This window comes from Mus caroli, unplaced genomic scaffold, assembly GCF_978045245.1.
Source record: "Mus caroli unplaced genomic scaffold, Mus_caroli_1 scaffold_15, whole genome shotgun sequence".
NCBI classification, from domain to species: Eukaryota; Metazoa; Chordata; class Mammalia; order Rodentia; family Muridae; genus Mus; species Mus caroli.
The window spans coordinates 29543317-29565089 of NW_028227270.1; the positions used below are offsets into that span (position 1 = coordinate 29543317).

At 43.0% G+C, this 21773-nt stretch overlaps 1 protein-coding gene and 1 long non-coding RNA gene across 2 annotated transcripts; one reads left to right on the plus strand and one right to left on the minus strand.

Annotated features, from left to right (window-relative positions):
• Positions 1-5245: 5245 nt before the first annotated feature.
• Positions 5246-14675, plus strand: Zcchc9 (zinc finger CCHC-type containing 9). Its single transcript, XM_021180485.3, has 6 exons — positions 5246-5745; positions 7184-7593; positions 10256-10406; positions 10564-10656; positions 12336-12404; positions 13977-14675. The coding sequence occupies exons 2-6, from the start codon at positions 7210-7212 to the stop codon at positions 14093-14095; spliced, it is 816 nt and encodes a 271-aa protein (XP_021036144.2). The 5' UTR covers positions 5246-5745; positions 7184-7209; the 3' UTR covers positions 14096-14675.
• Positions 14676-15260: 585 nt separating this feature from the next.
• LOC147000874 (uncharacterized) lies at positions 15261-17939 on the minus strand. Its single transcript, XR_015045383.1, has 2 exons — positions 16069-17939; positions 15261-15982 (listed from the first exon to the last, which is right to left on the minus strand). It is a non-coding gene; the product is annotated as an uncharacterized LOC147000874 (long non-coding RNA).
• Between the last annotated feature and the right edge of the window lie 3834 nt (positions 17940-21773).

Below are 21773 nucleotides of genomic sequence, written 5' to 3' on the forward strand. Positions count from 1 at the left end.
CACCAAAGCAGGCACACTTTTTCATACAAAACCTTCTTCTCGGTTTTTCTTGTCTACTGTGAAAATCTAGTCTATGGGTTTACAATAGAATCTGAATCTGAAACAACCCCAATGGCCAGTGCTATTTTGGAAGGTCACAGAATATTTGAGGTTTATTATAAACTTCTGAGGTTTATACCCAGCCCAGAGTTCTTCCCATTCATCTGTTTCCCATCTGCTCTGACATGAACAACTGTTTCTGCCATGCACTCCTGACACCATGAACTGAGCCATTCTACAATGCTTTCCCTGGCGTGATGTCTGAAACAGAAAATCCAAATTAATCTTTCCTCCTTTCAGTGACTTAAACTTGCTTAAACTCTAAGTGATAAAAGTGAGAACTCTTCAATTTGACCAAATCTGTCCCCAGCTTTCCTCTCTTGTCAGTACCCTGCCTGTATTCAACATGAGACCTGAGCAAATCTGGCTGCCTTGAGAAAGTCAATGCATCCAGTCAGGGCCTTGGAGACTCTTGGTCTTGTAATATAGGACTTCCTAGTCCCTTTCAGCAGGCTGACCTGGTGCCTGTCACTCTGAAAGTATTTGGGAAAGAATGGATATATAATATTCTAGTGGGGAAGGATATACTTCCACATAGGATGGCACAAGTAAACTGGTCTACACCACCTTCCACTGAGTATAGGCAGGAAACACAACACAGATATCAGCTAGTGCACACATGCAAAAACTGTACCAGCAACACTGGGGAAGAAGAATTCCAAGGACTGGTGAGCCAGTAAGTCACCAATCACTGCCCTCTGCTATGCCCTAGCTGGATTCACAGCTACCTGGGTTTAGAAGTAGGCACCCGGGTGGAGAGAGAACTCCAGAAACCTCTTCATCCACAGGGAATGGGAAACTCTAACGTCAAGAGTCTCCCACTTTTCTTGCCCCACCCCCACACCTTTCTGTTCACTCTTGTTCTCTTATCTCTGTCTCTCTGTGAGTCTCTGTCTCTCTAACTGAACTCTGTAAGGTATAAAGAACAGGTTTGGAGGACCCTTTGTTGTGGCAGCTCTATGTGAGCCATTCATGTTCCTGTAAATAATCTTAGTAAGCCCATTAAAGGAGCTGGTAATCTTTAAATCTGCTTGTTCCTTCTGTATTTGAGGTGAACAGATGTTTCTCACACATTTCCCCGGGATAACCTTGTAATATAACTTTAGAGTATGGTTAAAGTATATTTTGCCAGAGGCTCACACCAGTTTCTCTTTACTTAATACTTTGAGTCAGAGTCTCTTGCTGAACTTGGAGCTCACTAGCTGAGAAAGACTAGTTGTCTGGCAAACCTCATAAATCTGCCAGTCTCTGCCTCCTTGGTACTGGGGTTAGAGCAACCCACCACTAGAATGGACCTTCTGCATGGGTCCTGGGATCAAAGTCAAAGTCCTTAGGTTTATGTGACCAGTGCTTTATCAACTGAGCCACCTCTCCAGCCCTAAAGTTATGTTTTGTTTTGAAGATTTATTTATTTATTTATTTATTTATTTATTTATTTATTTATATTTATGTTTTTGAGACAGGGTTTCTCTGTATAGCCCTGGCTATCCTAGAACTCACTTTGTAGACCAGGCTGGCCTCGAACTCAGAAATCCACCTGCCTCTGCCTCCCGAGTGCTGGGATTAAAGGCGTGTGCCAAAATATATGTATTTAATGCATAAACTTCCCTTATTCATGTTCTGGATTTTCTGTTTGAGTGTTTTTGATTGTTGCTTTTTCTTTTATTTTGTTTGTTTTGTTTTGTGACAGTGTCTCTCTATGTAGCCCAGGCTGGACTCAAACTTGCTGTCTTCCAGCCTCTATCTTACATGTGCTAGTATTATAGCACCATGCTCAGCCCCTTCCATCTTAACTGCTAAAGTCAAAACCACCAACTGCTAACAGCATCTAACTGTATGACAGATGGTGCACCCTAGTGGCACAAACTCCACTTAATGGTGAGCCCATCAAGAGACAGTGATCAACCTGTGCTGGGTAATATCAAAGGCAAGATGCAAGCCGGTTTACAAGCTCTACGTCCATGAGCCAAAACTACTGAAGAATGATTGTGAGGATCAGAATGGGCTACGTAATTCAGGGAGTTTCTTCCCCGACCTTGTAGTCATTACTGTTTTAACCATATTATCCAACTAATTGAAAGCACTCTGATTTACAATCCATTCATTTACCAAACATGAAAACACCTTCCTTTTTGTATTTATCCATCTTCACATTCATTCCATAAAAATGTAATGCCAGCTATATAACAATCATGGGTAAAACCAAAGCCTAAATAGTTAAAATAAGACACAGAGGATCCATTCCATTTTGGTTCCATTATGTTTTTATGAATTAGCTCTGCATGCTCACTATCTAGCCAGACAGACAGATGATTATTACATATTAATAATAAAGTGTCTGGTATTACCTTTTCCCTACAATGATATTTAAAGACAGCATTTGACTTATAGTGTGAATGCTAAGCATAACACATATGTATGAGAATGCCACAATGAAACCCATTAATTGATATGCTAACTGAAGATTAATTTAAAAGGGAGATGAAGAAAGAAATTGGTAAGTAATATAAACTGCTGGCTTATAGAGAAGGAAACACAAGAAACTGTGAAGCAGCAGCAAGCTCAACCCCCCTCGTAGTAAATGAACAGACACTGCATACAGCTATAGGTCATGTTCACCTCGGGCTGCCTGGCAACAGCTCGAGTTTGTAAATGTGCTCTTCAGGGAAGGATGAGAATCTAGCTGCTCTCATGCATTGCTTCTGAGTGAATATCTCGGTACAAGATGACTAGTTGGTATCTACCAAAATGTAAATGCATAGTTTTCTCTGTGATTTTGGATCAAATGTTGGGAGAGGTGGCTGTTGTGAACTGAGCAAGTGCTCCACAACTGAGATACACATTGAGCCCTTGGTATTTTCAGACAAAAGAACAGGGCTGGGGGGATGGCTCAATGGCCAAACCACTTGCCATGCTAGCTGAATTTCAATCCCCAGAACATAAAGATTTAAACAGAGACTGAGCATCTTACGATCCATTTACAGAATTTTTTCCAAACTGCTGAAATCACCTTCAGCATTTACTTAGCTCCTTGCGCATAGATGCAATGTTATTTAAAGACCTTGCCTGGTGATTGTATGATGATTAATCGTGGTGGTTTTTTTTTTTTTAAGGATTGAAAGATGGCGAGGAGACTAATAAAGCACACTTGGAATTGTATCTCTGAGGGCATGAATATGAATATAAAAAATGAAGCATGTCCCTTGATAATGAAACCCTTAGCTCTCACTTAACATCTTTCTTACAATTTGTCATGAAATGATATATTTATAATATATCAATAAGTAAAAGAGACGTAGAATAAAAATATAATCTCTTGAATTATAAGCAATACATTGGCATGGATAACTCAATAAAGCATATTTTAAGTGAGTACAAGCAGATAATAATGTTTTGCAGTATTTCAAAACAGAAGAGTACATAAATACAGAATGAGTTCTTGGTTCAAAGTTTCATTTTGTTCCTTACTGCCTGTGTGACCTTGAGTGACTTTAGCTCTCTGGGCTTATTTCCTTGTTGTTCAATGGAAAAAGCAATAGCTACCTCCCAGGATAGTGGGTAGATGTACTCAGTAAATAGTAGCTATTACTAGTAGGGATACTCACACTTCCTCGTGCATCCAGAGGTCTTAGTATATGATTTGTTTACTCAACTACTAATCTTCATCAAAACAGAAGTGTTCCCTCACTTCCAAAAATCAGATCTTCAAGGAAATTTAGCATTAAAAGGACACATTTTTGTTGAATGCGCCATCTAGTGGTATACATTGTATTCAAGGCTAGGCATCAACAGAAAATAAAATCTCACACTTAGTTAAAATGTTAGTATTGGAGTCAGCTAGGCTATAAGGGGCATTATCACACACCTTTCTTTGTTTTGTTTTGTTTTTAGAGGCAGGGTTTCTCTGTATAACTCTGCTTGTCCTGGGACTCGATTTGTAGACCAGGCTGGCCTCAATCTCAAAGAGATCTGTCTGCCTCTGCTTTGGGAGTGCTGGGATTAAAGGCGTCCACCACCACACCCGGCCCCATCACCCATTTTTTTTTTTTTTTTTTTTGGTTTTTCGAGACAGGGTTTCTCTGTATAGCCCTGGCTGTCCTGGAACTCACTTTGTAGACCAGACTGGCCTTGAACTCAGAAATCCACCTGCCTCTGCCTCCCAAGTGCTGGGATTAAAGGTGTGCACCACCACGCCTGGCTCCCGTCACCCATCTTTTAAGCAGTTCATTTTCCAACAGCTAGAGGATTGGTTTTTTTTTTTTTTTTTTGGTTGGTTGGGTTTTTTTTGTTTGTTTGTTTTTTGTTTGGTTGTTTGGTTGGTTTTTTTGTTTTGTTTTTGTATTTTTAAACTTTCTGGAATATTTGTGGCATTTACTATACCAAATCACAATATTTTTCTGACACTGATTTTCCATTTAGGGAAAACTGGGCCCGTTTTAACTCTCTGTCCAGCTAACGGATGTAGTAAGGAATGGGGATCAATTATGTGAGAGGCAATCAGGATACAGTAAAACTTATTATACAATCCTCTGTGAAAAGAATCAAAAAGCATGGCCTGGGAGAGGATGTTTCAGAAGCTTAGATAAGAATAAAATCTTGGAAGACTTGAAACAGAACATAATTAAAGAAACCAGAGTATTATGTAAGCAGAACAGTGTATGTAAATCCTGGTGCTAAACAAAAAGAAAGTGGGAGACGGCCCCTTCGTACAGAGCTTAAATAGGACAGAGATTGTAACACATGCTCTCCCAGAGTTTGAATATCATCTCAACATTGAGAAAAGATGGAAGGGTTTTAGTCTGGAAGACATCAATTTGATCTGGCGCTCTGACTTACATTTTCAAAAGTTCACTTGTGTAAAACATCTGGGCAAAAACGTCTGCCCAGATGAGCTGCAGAAATTCGGGCCAACACAGTGAAAGCTGAGACAAGGAACGAACCGCACAGTCAGTAGAGACAAAAGGCGAGAAGAGCAGAGGAGCAGAGGAAGTGGATCAAATATTTAAGAGGCAAAATAAACAGAGCCTGATGGAGGACTATATGTGTACGTCCATGCCGTTTCTCACTGAACAAACTTGGGAGAGGCTTCCCGAAGGAGGGCGGGGGGAGCACTAATAGGACGGAGGACTAGAATTTCTTGAAAAATGAACTCCGGCCACCAACTGTGAACTAGCTCCAGGCAGGGCAATCATGAAGTACCACTCAGAAGCCATAGGTGCTCCGAAGGTATCTTCAGACTTGCATCTCAGCGACACTCTTGGTGCGCTGACACTCTGCTGAGCCTCGGCTCTCTCTCTCACTATTTCGCTACTATTTGGATTGTTTAAAGTCCAGTTCAAAGGACCGTGTAAGGAAGACCTTCCTCCCAAGAGTCCTTCCGTCTATCTAGACTGCACAGTCTGGGACCGCACAGACTGGGCGCTCATTATCTTTGTGTCCGGGGACTCCAGTGCAGCGCCCTTACCCTCAAACTGGCACAAGCCACCTTCCCCAGCTTAAGACCCACAAACACCTCACGCTTCCCTGGCTTGGCCTGCCGGAAGTGACGCGTGGAGACGGCGCACTTCCGGTCTCTATGGCTGCAACTTCATCCGGGCCGGGCTTCTCTGGTTCGTTGTCTCAGCTGCTCTGGAGGATTCAGACCCGGTAAGGAGCTACGCGGGTACCACCGGTTAAGGCGTGGGGAGCCTCTGTGCTACCTTGGCCGGCTGGGGCCGGACTCCTGCGGGAGATCGCGAGGGCAGAGCGGGGGAGCTAGCTTGTCGGATCGCCGGTTCCGCTGCTGGGAGCGGGCCCCGCAGGCCTGCTAGGGTGCCCGCGGGTCGCAGTGCTGGGGCGGGCATGGAGAAGCGATGCCGCGCGTGCGGGAGCACCAGAACTGTCCGGCTGTCCCGTGTCACCCTCCAGACACCCAAAGCCTCACATTCCGGGTGTGCGGGAGGAGGATCCGCCCTCTTGGTGACGGGGTACCGGTGCACTGTAAAGTGGCGTACAGCGTCACTCTCCGGCCCTGAAAGCATATTGCAGACTCCTGGTGCCAAGGCTTTTAAATTGCCTGGCACACTGGATGCTGCCCTGAAAGTGGCAACTCGGTAGTTGGAATAATCCTTTGATTGTGTCTGGTGTATTCATTCATTGAAGAAGAAAAAGAAACTGTTCTCAGAATTGCTAGGTAGTATGCAAAGAAAAATACTCAAATTTTATGTTGGAGCCAAATAATTCGTCTTAAAATACACTCCTTTTAAAACTGCTTGTATCTGTATTCTAAATGAAAATCTCTAATTATGCATTTATTAAGGGTACACAAACAAGATTTCTTAGTGTGAAGTTTATTTTACAATTTGGATCACTAAAATGGGTTAATTGAAAATGACTTAAAGCTGGGCGTGGTGGAGCACGCCTTTAATCCCAGCACTCGGGAGGCAGAGGCAAACGGATTTCTGAGTTCGAGGCCAGCCTGGTCTACAAAGTGAGATCCAGGACAGCCAGGGCTACACAGAGAAACCCAGTCTGAAAAACCAAAAAAAAAAAAAAAGAAAGAAAATGACTTAAAACCATTAGACTGCAAATGGCAGTCACCCTCATTAAATAAGAGAAGACTGCCATGTGACTGCAGACACTTCATAGACTGCCTTTATACATCCACAGGGGAAAGACAGACGAGGACAAGACTTTTGTATGTTTACTAATGTGCTTTGCAAGTAGTTGCATTGGCAAACTAAGCAAGCAGACTGGGAGAAAGCAGACTGGTTTAAAGGTTGGAAAAGAAATGGCCAGGACGACGGCAGGGTTTGAGAGGACAGTATTTACATATGATTTCTAACTTAAAAATCATTTGTTGGCAGAATATTTTCTAGTTTTAACTAAGCATATGTTGTTTTCTTCAACTGAAGTGGAGCCTCTCTGCTCAATGCCAAAAAACTGTAGAGAAATGTCTACACAGCATACCGTGAGTCTGTGCCCCTACCTAAATGAAGAGTTTTAATGGTTTAAAGTTTAAAACGTGAGTATATTTGATAGTAATGACTTCTCTGTATATCTTCAATTTTTAATTAATTAATTGCTACTTGCTCTTATCTTACAGATTAGTGAAGTACCTCTGATCCAACCATGACCAGGTGGGCTAGAGTTACTACTTCAAATAGTAAGCGACCCCTGTCAGCAACATCATGGGAGGACATGAAGAAGGGGTCTGTGGAGAGAGCAGACCAAAGCCTTCCAAATCGTAAGCAGTGTCAAAGCAGTGGGCTGTCCCTTAGAAATGACTCACCTCAAGCAAAACGCAAAAAGAACAAAAAGAAAAAAGAGTACTTGAATGAAGATGTGAACGGATTCATGGAATACCTGAAGCAGAACTCACAGGTGCTTCACAATGGACAGCTGATAGCAGCCGGCAGCCGGGAAGTGAGGGAAGAAATTGCCCTGGCCTTAAAGAAGGACAGTCGACGGGAAGGAAGGCGGCTAAAGAGACAGGCGGCAAAGAAGAATGCAATGGTGCGCTCATGACTGTATGTTGCTGCCTTCTTTGTGCAACTAGAAAGTGTTACTCATCTGGTCACACAATACATGTTTTAACAGAGCCCAATTGCTGCAGTCCTAGTGCCGCTTTTAAAGGCTTGTGCTTTCTTACTACACACACACACACAGAGTACACTGGCTAGTTGTCATAACAATATTACACACATGATAGTATTCCGATATTACAGGCAGAAAGCACAGTAGAGGTGTGTCCGGGTTAAGTAACTGATGAAAGCCACGTGGCCATGCTAGAGATGGCAGTCAAACTGAATTCAAAACCTATGTTTGCCCTACCACTGTCTTATGGTAATATCTTTTTAAATAGCTGTGGGAAAACCCTCTAGATACCCCAAGTTAAAGGTGCTTCCCATTACTTGGATGCCCTTTTGTTATTATGTATAAAATATCCGTTCACAAGAAAGAGGCCAGGTCCCTGTAATTCTCTCTACATGAAAGCTATGGAATCGTCAAGTGTTTCACGCTGATAGGTGTTAGAAGCTAAGGCAGGAAACTTCCCAGGTTGGGAGAGGCCAGGAAGCCACACTGGGTAATATAAATTTTTATTTTATGTTTGGGTATATCCATCCTGTGTGCCTGGTGCCCAGGAGACCTAAAGAGTCCAATTCCATTGGTTTCCCCTGAAATTGAAGTTGCAGACAGTTGTGATCCCCCACTACCTTTTGTGGGTGCTGAGAATTGAAGCTAGGTCATCTGGAATATCACTCAGTGCTCGTAATACCAGCACTGTCGAGACCTAATTCCATGTTTTTCATTGTGGTTGTAATTTTTTGAAAATAGGTATATATGGTCATAATACAAATTAGCATGTGAACAATTATTTAGTTGATGTTTAGACATTTAAAGTCTTTGTGCTTTTGACCATTTTCCACCTAAATGTGAAGTGGATTCTTAGAGTCAGGGGTTTTGGGGTTTTTTTTTTGGTTGGTTGGTTCATTGTTTGGTTGGTTAGTTGGTTGTTTGGTTGGAATGTTTTGTTTGATTGGAATGTTTTGTTTGTTTTGAGATGGGGTCTTGTTATGTAGCTCTGGCTGATCTGGAACTAACTAGGTAGACCAGGGTGGCCTCAGACTTAAGGTGACCTCTTGCCCATGCCTCCCATGTACTGGAGTTGCAGGCATGTGCCACCACACCTGACCTCCAGAGTCCTCAGAAGAGACCTAATTTTTGGATGTCATGCAGTCTGGGTGATGCTCTGAATAACCAGATGCTCCTGTAGCCAACGAAGTCCGTCATTGTCACCGTAGTGAATGTCACCGTCGTGAATAAGTATCTGCATCCTTTGCTATGCTCCTGGCACATCCCGGAATCAATGTAAGACAGATTCCCTCTTGCCATAGTTTACTTACTTGCTCTTTTAGCATCTTAATATTTCTGCCAACTTCTCTCTTAGATGACAGCTCTGACCCACCGCATACGTTGGGGTCAATGACAACCAACTGTTACATAGTCTCCAGAGTTCCTTTCAGCTAATCACTTTATTAGAGAGAGCAAGCAGTTCGATGAGATACATTGCTGTTCTTCCTGCGAACTATTACCGTAACAGGAGTCTACCAGGCCTTCGGCCTTCTCTCCTCACCAAATAGGCTGTGACTTCTCTTACACTTTTCTTCCATCTAGTCCCACAGTCCTGCTGAACAAAACGTGGGCCATCACTTCCTGGTTCTCAGACACTCCAGGAAACCTCCACCGAGTTTTGATGGGCCTGAATCAGAACTAGGCAGTACTAAGTATGCTGGATTATCATGGCCTTAATGTTTTGAAGCAGTTGGCCTGCATAAACCTGTTCATGTCATGTAAGAGTCCCCATTTTGAGGAGATTTTCTGTAACAGCATTTGGCCAGTGGTGACTTGACCTTTTCTTTGCGATAGGGTTTTCCATTCATGCTGTTTGTCTAACTCTTCTGTTTATGTGAGCAGACAGCTATTCTAGTGATTTCTTGACCTTCCTGTTCTTGCTAGTGACTGCAGACTTGCGCTTGCTAGGCAGTTAGTGGAGGGCTCCTCAATGCTGTCCTTAACGTTGTGGATCTTCGGTGCCATAATTCCTTACCCACACTTTAATGAGACTTCGCTGCCTCCCAGCACTGATAAACCTTGGCTCCTGGGCTGGCTCCACTCAGCCACTGTAACACAGCCACTTATACTGCTTGACCAACCCGGATAGCTCCTAACTTGTGATCTGAGTCACAATGGAGACACTGAACCCAGCTTCATTCAGCTATGAAATTTAAAAATACAAGTACTGATTAGTCATTGTCTGACTTCCACGGAGACCCCTCCCCATACACGCCTTTTGTTTTCTGGTGCAGGCATTCTTAGTAAAAGATGTGTGGTCCATACTTGCTCAATTCATTTGAACTGTTGCCTCCTACAAAGCCACCTATCATTTTGTGACTCGTATTAATAGATTACTGGAATTAATTCTAAGAAGCACTTAAGCCCTTGTGATAGAAATGGCACTTGACTGGGAATGTGGAAAGTACTTTCTTCTATAGATACAATACTGATGTTTTTTTCTTAAAAGTTTAAAATGCAAAGTAAAGATAGTTTTGATGAAAAATGAGTGCAGGCAGGGGAGTAGTTTCACCTTGTGGAAACTCATATTTTGTTTTCCCAGGTGTGTTTCCATTGTCGACAACCTGGCCACGGAATTGCTGACTGCCCAGCTGTACTAGAGAGTCAGGACATGGGCACCGGCATTTGTTACCGCTGTGGGTCCACGGAGCACGAGATGACCAAGTGCAGAGCTAAAGTAGACCCCGCGCTTGGTATGTTCTCTTTTAGCTTCTTGTTTGGTGCTGAGGGAAGGTGAGCAAATAGCCAACTTGCTGAAGAGATGTTTTCTGTTTACAGTGTTTTAAAGCAATGTGAATTATACAATTTTTCATACACACAATAAAATAATGAGAACATTGGATCTTACAGGTGAATTTCCTTTTGCAAAATGTTTTGTCTGCGGAGAAATGGGACACTTGTCCAGATCCTGCCCTGATAATACCAAAGGAGTCTATGCTGATGGTAAGTGCCATTCCCCTCATGTCATAGACTTGTCACCATTGCTCAGAATTACAATCTGACATATTCTATGTGCTGCTTAATAAGTTGTTGAAAAGATGAAACCTTGAGCACCTTTGCCAAGTACTTATTCTGAGCTGGGCTATTTATATATTATAGTTTGATTTATTAATCAGGAAGAACTATGGCATAATTCTTGGACTCCTTGCTTCGGCATTATTTGTGAGGAAATGTTTAACATCTGTGGGTGTTTAAGCTCAAACAAGGCAGAGAATTTCAATCTCACATTAGTAAAAGATTTGAAAAGCCATGCAGTGTGCTAATGTCATGGTTAGCACACTATTTCTGCCAGAGACAATGGTGTGTATTGTCCTGTTTTGTTGTGATATTTGTTTCTGAAATTTCTCCTTGCTCATGGTCTGGGACTTCATATAACTTTCTTGTCTTTGGTTCAGCTAGTGTCTTAAGAGCCTGCAAGAAACACTGTTGTAGCTGAAGACCTGCAGGATGGGGTTGTTGCCTGTGAAGGAGAGGGCTGGTGCCGTTGGGTCCTAGGCATCTCTGTGTTGTGTCTTGAGGTCCTGCTCCCACCAATCCAGTGGAAAACTACGTAGCTCTTGGAGTCAGTCTCAACACTGCTCACCAGCTTCGGTCTTTGCCAAATTAGTGAACTGACACTACCTCAGTTTGTCGCCTATAAAATGGAGATTAGGAAATTTGGTTTTATTGACTCTAAGATCCACTTTTCACAGTTTGATATCTGAAATCAGAATCTATCATGGGTCCTACATGATGGGCATCTTTGTTGCTTAGTGAAATAATGACACACTTTACAATCTGTGGCATCTTAGATCTTGCTTTGATCTTGTCGCCTTCGTCACTTTTAAAGCGTGTGCATTGTTCAAGGGCCTCATCTCTCTTCACTGTGGCATGAGGAAGGGCCTGGAAAGTTGACTTATGAGCAAGAATGACTTTTCATGGTTAGCCAGATTGAAATGTTGTTGTTGTTGTTGTTGAAGTGCATCGGATATATGGGAGTCAGGTTAGCATCCTGTGGGGACATTTTCTGAGAAGGCACTCACACCAGCATGATTATGAGAAGGCAGATTATTATGTGAAACGCTTGTTGGAAAAGCCAAGTATTGTAGCTCACCATCCTGGAATATTGCTTAAATTAGGCAGATGGGTGTGGTTTTTTTCAGGTTAGCAGGACAGGCAGATAGAAGGCAATAAAACAGATTTGCTTGAGTAAGTGACCGCCCCATCTGACCTATAAGATAGAGGGGTGGCGCTGACTAACCTCTTGGGGGTCGCTGGATAGAAACTTGCATCCTCCTCAGGGTGCAGACATGTCCCTGCATAAGTTATGTCCCCAGGTGAAAGCTGCACACCTCGACTCCCTCTCCATGGTCCCCTCTAGACTTCTGTGCCTTCTGTCATGTTCCTCTTCTCCCGTCTGGAAGGTCAGGTGTAAGGAGGAACAGCTGGTACCAATGAGTGTTTTGAAATTCAGGAGTGGCAAATGAGTTCCTAAAAGGAGTAGTGGCACCCACCCTGCTTCCTGACTCGGGCTACCTTTACAGTCATCGGGGATTGGGATCAAATAAGACATGAGAGTGCGCGTCAGTGTCACAAGCCCTGTTGGGATGATATGGGACTCAGTGACTCTGTTCTTTTACTAGGTGGCGGCTGTAAACTCTGTGGCTCCGTGGAACATTTTAAGAAAGATTGCCCAGAAAATCAGAACTCAGGTGAGCTCCTCGGCTTCCGTTCATAAGAGGTTTCTCTCTCTGCTCTCACCGAGTTCCATTAGCAACAACTCAGAGGCACTGGTGACTTGCAGACAGCTGCTTCTGCACGACGACAGTGACCTCGCCATCTCCTGTGAGCAGTCAGCACAGTCCTGAGTCCCTGAACGTCAGTCAGATCTGTTCTCAGTGGAAGTGAGTTGGTAATCTGCAGGACTCTATTCTGAAAGGCATCCTACAAGCTCTCCTGTTTGCTCAGGAATGAAATTAATCATAGTAGGACTTATTTTCTTACTTAGCAAACCATATTGATTCCTAAGATAAAACTCAAATACAAAATTAATCTTCAAAATTCATAAGCCTGAGTGTCCTCTTGTGCTTTGCTTTTGCATGTTCCCAAATGTTTGTAAAAAGCTGTTAAACTTATTAAAACTGTGTTATCAACACAGCATCTGCTGGTCCTTTTTCTTCCAGTGAAATATTAGCCTTGATCATTAAGAACATTGTAAGTGTTCACTGCTGCATGCAGCAGCCTTCTGAGGAAGGAGAGATCACTATTCCTTTTGTTTGCCAGCATTAGATAGAATAGATAGAGATAATCTTGTGTTAAAGAAAGCAAAAGAGGCTTGGGGATGTGGCCCAGGCAAGAGGACCTATGTTCAGCCCCCAGAACTGACTAAAAAGCCGGGCGTGGCGGTGCATACTTGTCGTCTAAGCACCAGTGAGGCAGAGGGAGGTGGGTTTCTGGGGCTTGCTACAGTTAGCCTCCCCTGCCTATTGAGCTCCAGGCCAGTGAAAGGCCCTGTCTCAAGATCAAGGTAGGTGCTGCTTATGGAATGACACCTGGTTGTATTCTGGCCACCCTATGCATACACACATGTGCATGTGTACCACCACACATGAGCTTTCATGCATACACACAAGTAAGGAAAGGCAGCAGGACCCCCGGCAGTGCTTCTTAGAAGAAAAGCACGTTTCTTTTCATTTTCTGTAGTCCGAGCTCACGGCTGAGTCCACCAGGTTTGACTCTCTTGCCCAGATGTTTGAATGTGAGAACCAGTTCTTGTTTATAATCCTGTCGAGAAGGAGATCATTTTTATATGGTGTAGGAGTGAGATTGAAATGATGAAGTGGGATTTGAATTCTCCCTCCCGGGAGGATTGCCACTTCCAAATGGCAGAACTGACAAGCAGCTGCTGTCTAATTTTGCAGGTGGAATCGCGTGTATTTAAAACGGATGCCTCCTAACTTTTGCTGTTCACGGGCCCTCGGCATCACTGAGTCCTCAGTGATGAACTCGGGGAAGAAGGGAGGGAGTTCTCATCAATCTGTGCATTGCAAAGCAGCTTCTGCATCTCCCTAATTGGGATGAGAAATTGCCTGTGGTACTCAGAAATCAAGGGCTCTAATCAATTACAGAATTGCTCACTTTCCTGCAGTGATGGAGTCATCTCTCCTTGTGATTATTCATGTCAAAACTAGTTCCTTTACTAAACCAATACCACTCTAAGTGGAAGCATTTGATTACTGTTGTTTTTATATCTTGATTTTTTTTTTTTTTAAATCCCTCTGCAGATCGGATCATCACGGTTGGTCGCTGGGCAAAGGGAATGAGTGCAGACTATGAAGACGTGCTGGATGTGCCCAAACTGCAGAAACCTAAAACCAAAGTACCCAAAGTTGTTAATTTTTGATACTAATTGGTACAGTTGTTAATTCCCACCTCAAGGTTACTTTCCAAAGTCAGCCTTTAGAGATAGAAGCTGGGCACCTGTGGAGGCAAACCTGTGTTACAGACACCACTCTGACCTTGGTGGGCTTAGCTTGCCTACAGTCAATCTATCAAGGAGTACAGGGGATTAATTACACTCTCTAGAAATGTGTGTGTGTGTGTGTGTGTGTGTGTGTGTGTGGTCTGTCTATCTGTCTGTGTGTCTGTCTGTATTTGAAGCAGATTCTATGTAGCCCAGGTTGGCTTCAAACTAATAACCCTGCTCCAGCATCCAGAGTACTGTGCCTAAGAGCATCTTTTAACAGATGGAACTTAGAAATGACTAAATGCCTCTATACCTGATTATAGCAGTCATCACTATAAATGTAGATTATGAATCAAAATTGACCCCTAAACAAAGCACATGCTTTTCAGCTTGTGAATCAAAAAATATTTTGTTATATGCTCTTAATTCAGAGTATCAATTTTTTGTAATAGAAATTTATTTATATGTTGTCACAAAATCTGTAATTCTTAGTACTGAATAAAATTATATCAACTGTTTGCCTTTGTTGAACTGATCATTGTTACTCTCGCTCTAGAGTACCTTTAAAAACAATATTGGGCCCAAAAATAATAAAATAAAAGCCTTAATAGAGATAAAAGAAGCTCTCTTTAGTTTTGATACAAAGAATTAGAAATTATTAATATTAAAGAGTCTTCCAGCATCACAGTTCTTTTGCACCTTCAGTTTTTCAAGAGAGAAATTCTAGCCAGAAAGCCAGTGTGCATTCCTCAGACAGAGCGACGGCATGACAGACTGTATTAGTCTCCCTGGCTGCTTCCGCCTGCTGTAGCTGTGGCAGGGTGTGGTGGAAGGATGGATGCATCACCATAATAGAGTGAGAACACTAATCAGAGACCCATTAGCTTCTTTGTCTGATTTGATGAATACATGCATATTTAATGTACATTCCACGAGTCCTGCCGCTGTCACTGCCGCATAATGGAATGGCTGGTGGCTTCTGAGTTTCATCTCAAATTCTACCTGATTGAATCCATTTGTAGCGAAAGGAAGCAGCTGTGATTAGTTACTGATGCCTCAAAAGCTAAATATTTACCAAATAAGAAAAGAAACACGGCCTCTGTTTTCATGTCTGCACAGCTTAACAGTTGTAGTCTTAATAGGAGCTGTTCTTTTATTGTTGGTGAGGGAAGAACATGATGACAAAACATTGCTCAGCATCCCGGAGCTTAAGGAAACGAGTGCCACTTAACATGGAGACGCCGTGGTGGATGTCGCCAGAGCGCAGATGCCTGCATCCTCGAGGGAACAACTGGAAGTGTGCTCTCCAAACAGTCCTCACTGCAGCAATGCTGCTGGCCTGTTTGCCTTCCAAAAAAGAGTGAAAGGATAGATGTTGAGGGCAGCGTTTGAATAGATGCTACAGGATGGTCCTGGAGGCAGCGGTGGTAGGACACCTGAGTGATGGGCTAGCTCTTCACCTGGGAATGCTGGAGACGCTTGGCATATACTTTGTCCACCCAGCATGCAAGCTCTGCTTGTTCTCAGGCGCCAGGATTATGACCATGAACAAACAAGGCCATGTGTATCACAGCAAACAGGCCTGAAGAGGGAAGGTGGCTTGGGAAGGTGTCAGAAAGGAATGTTCTATTACATCATCAGGATGTGTGGGGCTGGGGAGAAGGCTCAGTGGTTAGGAGCACTGACTGCTCTTCCAGAGGTCCTGACTTCAATTCCCAGCAAACACATGGCATCTCACAACAATATATACTGGAATCTGATGGCCTCTTCTGTGCATGCAGGCATACATGTCAATAGAGCACTCATATATATAAAACAGTGAATCTTAAAAAAAAAAAAAAACAAAGAAACATGTTTTGTTGAACACCATAAAACTTGGCTAGTATTTTGTCTCTTAGACCTTTGTTCACCTGATTTTCTCTTCTAAGCGCATCTTGCACCTTTCTGTGACAGGCTCCTGAGTACATGCCGCTTGAACATCCCCAGTTTCCTCGGACAGTTCTGATTGGCTGCTCCACTGACACATCAAACTCAAGTCCACCTGCAGTAACCACTCACTCAGCGCCTTTCTCGTTCCTTTTTGTTTGCCACAGTTATGCTCCAAGCCTTGATTCTCAGGCTTCTCTTGACAAGCCCACCTCTGTTTCCTAGCCATGCCCTCTTGCATTCAGCTCTAGCTGGCTCGGCAGGGTCTGCAAGCAGACACTAAGAAACGGCCCCTTCCTCCTCCTGATGCTTTTCCTTCCATTGGTCCATCTTTCCTCCATTAATTTAAAGCCTTCCAAGTACTTCCTTTGAACCCCTTACTCTAGCTTAGAGGCTATAGGAGAGCAGGACTCATGTGTTTAGTAATTTCTGGATTCCCAAAGGTGTCAACATAAAAGAACCATTCACATCTGCCCAGGGGTTGAATTAAACGATGGAGTGAGGTGAAGGTAATAAATAGGTGATGCTGTTGCTAGGAGCTGCTTCACATGGAATAGTCCAGAGGAAGCTTTTGGGAAGACTTTTCCTGAAGTCTGAATGACAAGGAAAAACAAACACCATAAATATATGCAGAAAAGCATCTCAGAAGAGGGAAGGCAGTCCACAGCCCATGGAGAGAGAACAAGGTTGCCGTATGTTAGGACCAGAGAGATGATGTGTGAGGTTGAAACTGTTTAAAGGTTCCTTCTAGGCAAGCCTGTGGTGTAAAGTAGGACATGGTTGTGGTTCCGTGTTCCTCTTAGCCGGGTCTAGACTGAGCACCCTATTATGTGCTGACTAGCAATTCGTGTGACATCTGTGGACTAGTGCCTGTTAAACAGATAACACAAGTACCATCCACGCCTAGGAGGTTTGTATTTTTCATGGAAGTGCCTGATCAGATGGAAGATTTGAGCATGTTTTCTCTCATCTGTGAGCTGTCTTTTTCCACCTTTGAGGATATCCTTTGGGGCACAGAAGTTTGGTCAAGTCCAGTTTGTTATTTGTTTTTCTATTGATGCGTATGCTTTTCATTTTATGTCAGATGAACCATTTACTAGAGGTCGTGAGATTTGTTTTTGATGTTTTGTGTTTTCATGGTTTACACTTAAGTGTATAATTCAACTGTGTTCCTTTTCTTGAATGTAATTTCTAATAAATGTCTGTGATGGTTTATCTATGCTTGGCCCAGGGAGTGGCACTATTTGGAGGTGTGGCCTTGTTGGAGTAGGTGTGTCACTGTGGGCATGAGCTTTAAGAGCGTCATCTGGAAGCCAGTATTCTGGCAGTCTTCAGATGAAGATGTAGAATTCTTAGGTCCTCCTGCACCATGCCTGCCTGGATGCAGTCATGTTCCCATCTTGATGATAATGGACTGGAACTCAGAACCTGTAAGCAAGCCATAATTAAATGTTGTCCTTGTAAGAGTTGCCTTGGTCATGGTATCTGTTCACAAAAGTAAAACCCTAACTGAGACAATGTCTAGCCCATCCTTTTGCACGTGGATATCTTACATTATTCTTGAACATCTTTATTTATTTATTATTTATTTTCTTACTTACTGTTTATCTCTGTGTATGTGTGCACAATGCATCCACCTGTGTATGCTCATGTGGAGTACAGAGATCACTATCAGATGCCCTCCTCTCTGCTTTCCTACCTTTTCCATTGTGTGTGTGTGTGTGTCTTCACACACACACACAGAATTTCTCACTGCAGCTGGAACTTACTGTTTTGGGTAGCCTGGCTGGCCACCTAGCCTAGAGATCTGCCTGATTCTGCCAATCCTCCACCCGCATCACTGGGGTTACAGACTTCACGGCCATGCCTGAATTTTATTGTAGAGTACAGATCTAAGCTCAGGTCCTCATGCTTGAACAATATGTTATATGCATATAATAAAGTCATATATGTATTATGACTTTCAGTGTCGTGGTTTTGTGGGATTCCTGAGTGTGTGGATAAGTGGCTTTCTGGCTATTTGTTTCTTGTGCCTTCTCTTGGGGTCTCTTCTTTTTGTTTTCTTGTTTCATCCTATTCCAATGTTAGTTTTTGTTCTATCATGTCATACCATATCATATCATATCATATCATATCATATTACAATTCCTTAGAGACCTGTTTGCTTTATAATGAAAAATAGAAAGGGGGTGGATCTTGATGGGGGAGATCAGGAGAAACTGGGAGGAGTATAAAGGGAAGGGAAACTAATCAATATATTATATAAGAAAAAATTTATTTTCAATAAGAGGAAAAAAGAATAAGGAGAATATTTAAAAGTATTATAGATAAAAGCCCAGAGACAGCATGTGACATCTGTGATGTGGGAAAAAAAAATTCTTTGCAGTTTAGAACTTTATGCCCATTGAAAATATATGTAAAGAAGATCAAATGAAATGGAACACATCACCGAAAGCAAACTTCACTATTGCTCTTTGAGTAGAAGTGAGATTTTATGAGGAACCAAGTCTAAGATGCAGAAAGAGAGATGAAAGCCCATCCTGGGAGCTGGCATGAGGACCATATGGTGGAAGGGGAGAACCAACTGCTTTAAAGTTTCCTTCTACTTCCACATTTGCACCATAAGGCACACATGTGCATGCACACGCACACACTCACACACACAATACATACATATATGGAATCAAAATTCATAAGAGAAACAATACTGCTATGCAACTGCACAGACTGAATAACTTAAAGCCAAGGAATAACATAGACAACAGAATGTCTGTGTTTTACCCTAAAGGATGTGTGTAGCTGCCATTGTCAGTGTGCTGAACCTGACTAGATGCTGCTGTCTCTGGAAGAGGGTTTATCAGGCTCTCCATCTGAGAGGAGATGATAGTCCATCCTGGCAGCAAGGCATGGTGGTGGAGTGTGAGGCAGACTGTACAGGAAGCAGAAAGCATAAGAAGTGGGGCTGGGCTAAGGAACCTTCAGGTCCACCCCCAGCGAGCCACTTCCTCCAGTTCTGCCTCATGCCAAGGCCCTCCCTTAGCTGTGCACTAAGTATTTAAACATGAGCCTAGAGATACATTTCTCATTCAAACCACATCAGAGTATAAACTTGGAAAGTATTTCAATGAATGTGTGATAAAATTCCTCTATATATTTTTCTTGTGAAGAGAAAGGATGCAAATATACTTCAAACTTTTAGACCTTAACGGTACAGTGAGGAAGTTGGCCGGGGGAGGGTTATTTTAATTCATAGACAATTTATTGAAAACTTGGTATGTATACAAATACTGGGGTTATAGCAATGAACAAAGCAGAAATCTTGGCTTTTGTAAAGCTTACATTTTAATTGATGGTGACAGAAAAAAATGGCTAAAAGTGTGTAAGTTAGACAGTGGGAAACGGGAATCAGAAAACCTAGAAGTGGGTTGGGCATTCTTAGGGGTGAGAGAAGGTACATCTTTCATGACCTTGATACAAAGACCAGAGAGAAGCCTGGGTTTTCCCAATGGGTGACAAGAAATCATTTCACCTATGAGGTAGGAGCAAGCCGATGGCAAATGAACAGCCAAGAGGTCTGTGAACATAATGCAGGGTGTTTATTGCCCTATTTAATCTCCCAAGTAAATGGCATGAGACCTTGTTAACCAGCTTTAAGCACTATATCTGGGCAGATAATCATCTGTTCTACCCCTCTATGATGTGGCTGGAAAGTGTGAGGGATAAACTAGTTGAAGAAGACCAGAGAGCTAATAGGAGTCATGTCCCTGAGCTGTATCCATCAGTGTCTTTGTTTAATGCAACTGTCTGTGAGTCAGAGGTCTTGGCTGGGCAAGTTCCGCAGATCTCAAGTTAGAGGAGCCTGATATGTGTGTCTCAGGATAGTGGCAAAGGTCCCAAAGAACAAGGCCACTTGCAAAACACCCTTGAAGCCTTTGGCTGAATTGTGTCTGCTAACATTCTGTGGAGGAATTACATGGTTAAGCCTAGAGGCAGGTGATAAGAAAGCTTATTCAGTCCAAGGAGGCAGGGATGGCAGAGAGAGGTGGGGGAGAGGGAGAGAGGGAGATGGAGGGGGAGGGGAGAGAGAAACAGAGACAGAGACAGAGAGAGAGAGAGAGTTGTGAGCCACCAGGTGGTTGCTGGGAATTGAACTCAGGACCTCTGGAAGAGCAGTCAGTGCTCTTAACCACTGAGCCATCTCTTCAGCAGTTACATTTATTTAAAGTGTTCAGATCCTAATATTGTTTAACATAGAAGTGATTAGATTTGCTGGGGTGGGGCAGGTAGATTTAGCTTGGCCAGGCAGCAGACTTCTGTGTTCTAAGGACACTGACTTTGAGAGGACAGTGTCTTGCTAAAAGCTCAAGTATGTAATTAGCTGTTAAGGTCAGGACAAATCAAGAGAAGACGCAGTAGTGGGAGTTCCTGGTGAACATTGAAAACCCAGAGACAGGTGGACTGGTGGTGGTTAGAGACAGAAGAGGAAACCAAGGACAGAGCCCTGCTGTCCCCTAATATTACAAGGTCCGATGGAGTGGGAAAGGTTGGAGAGGAGGCTTTTGAGACTGTAGTTGGGGAGTAAGAGAGTGGAGAGAAGTGGGGAGGCTGGGAAAGGTAAAGAGAAATTGTTCTGGACTGATGTGGAGAGATTCAAACGCTGATGATCAGAAGGAAGCAGAGGCAGGAGGGGGCCTGCTTACAGGATCCTTGCTTACACCTTCTGGGGAGGGGGGTAGTTTCTAAAGTCCATGATCTGGATCTGCAGGAAGCAGACACTCTCGAGTCGGTGTGTATTAGGAAACATGCCAAGAGGGTCATCAGGGCCCTGGATGTCTGAACTGAGACGAGTCTACAATTTCCAGCTGCTCACAATGGAGGTGAACAATTGCGAAAGTCCTACCATGGTTGGGTTTTAGATACAGAAGTTCTCAGGAAGGGAATACAAGGATCTGCCACAGAGTCTAAGCCAGGTGTGGAAAGAAGAGAACAGTGTCGGTATTCATCCTATTTTTAAATGTTTATTTTATTTATTTATCTATTTACTTATTTACTTATTTTACATCCTGACCACATTTCTTAAAAGGCCACAAAACCCAAACTGAAAGATGGCCTCAGTGCCAATGTGTGGTTTTATATGTACTTCATCCTCACAGGTACAAAATGAGAAAGTAGTTTTTAATCTAAGAATTCTCTGACTTGTGAGAAGGGAGCCAAGTTAGGACCAGGAATTGTAAAAGCCCTGAGATTCTTTTTTTTAAATTAGATATTTTCTTTATTTACATTTCAAATGTTATCGCCTTTCCTCATTTCCCCCCTGCTCACCAACCCACCCACTCCTGCTTCCCTGTCCTGACATTCCCTTCACTGGGGCATTGAGCCTGCACAGGACCAAGGGCCTCTCCTTCCATTGATGTCCAATAAAGCCATCCTCTGCTACATAAGTGGCTGGAGCCATGGGTCTTTCCAGGTGCACTCTTCGGTTGGTAAGCCCTGAGATTCTAAGTAAGCATTATATATATATATATATATTTTTTTTTTCCTCAAAGGGCAGGCAGTCCTTTGGTCAGGCACACCTACACCTCCGTCTCACTATCACCTACAGAGTTCCAACCATGGCAGGACTCTCCTGACACCTCACTTCCACCGTGAGCAGCCTGGAACTAGGCACTGAATAATGTGGGCTGTATTA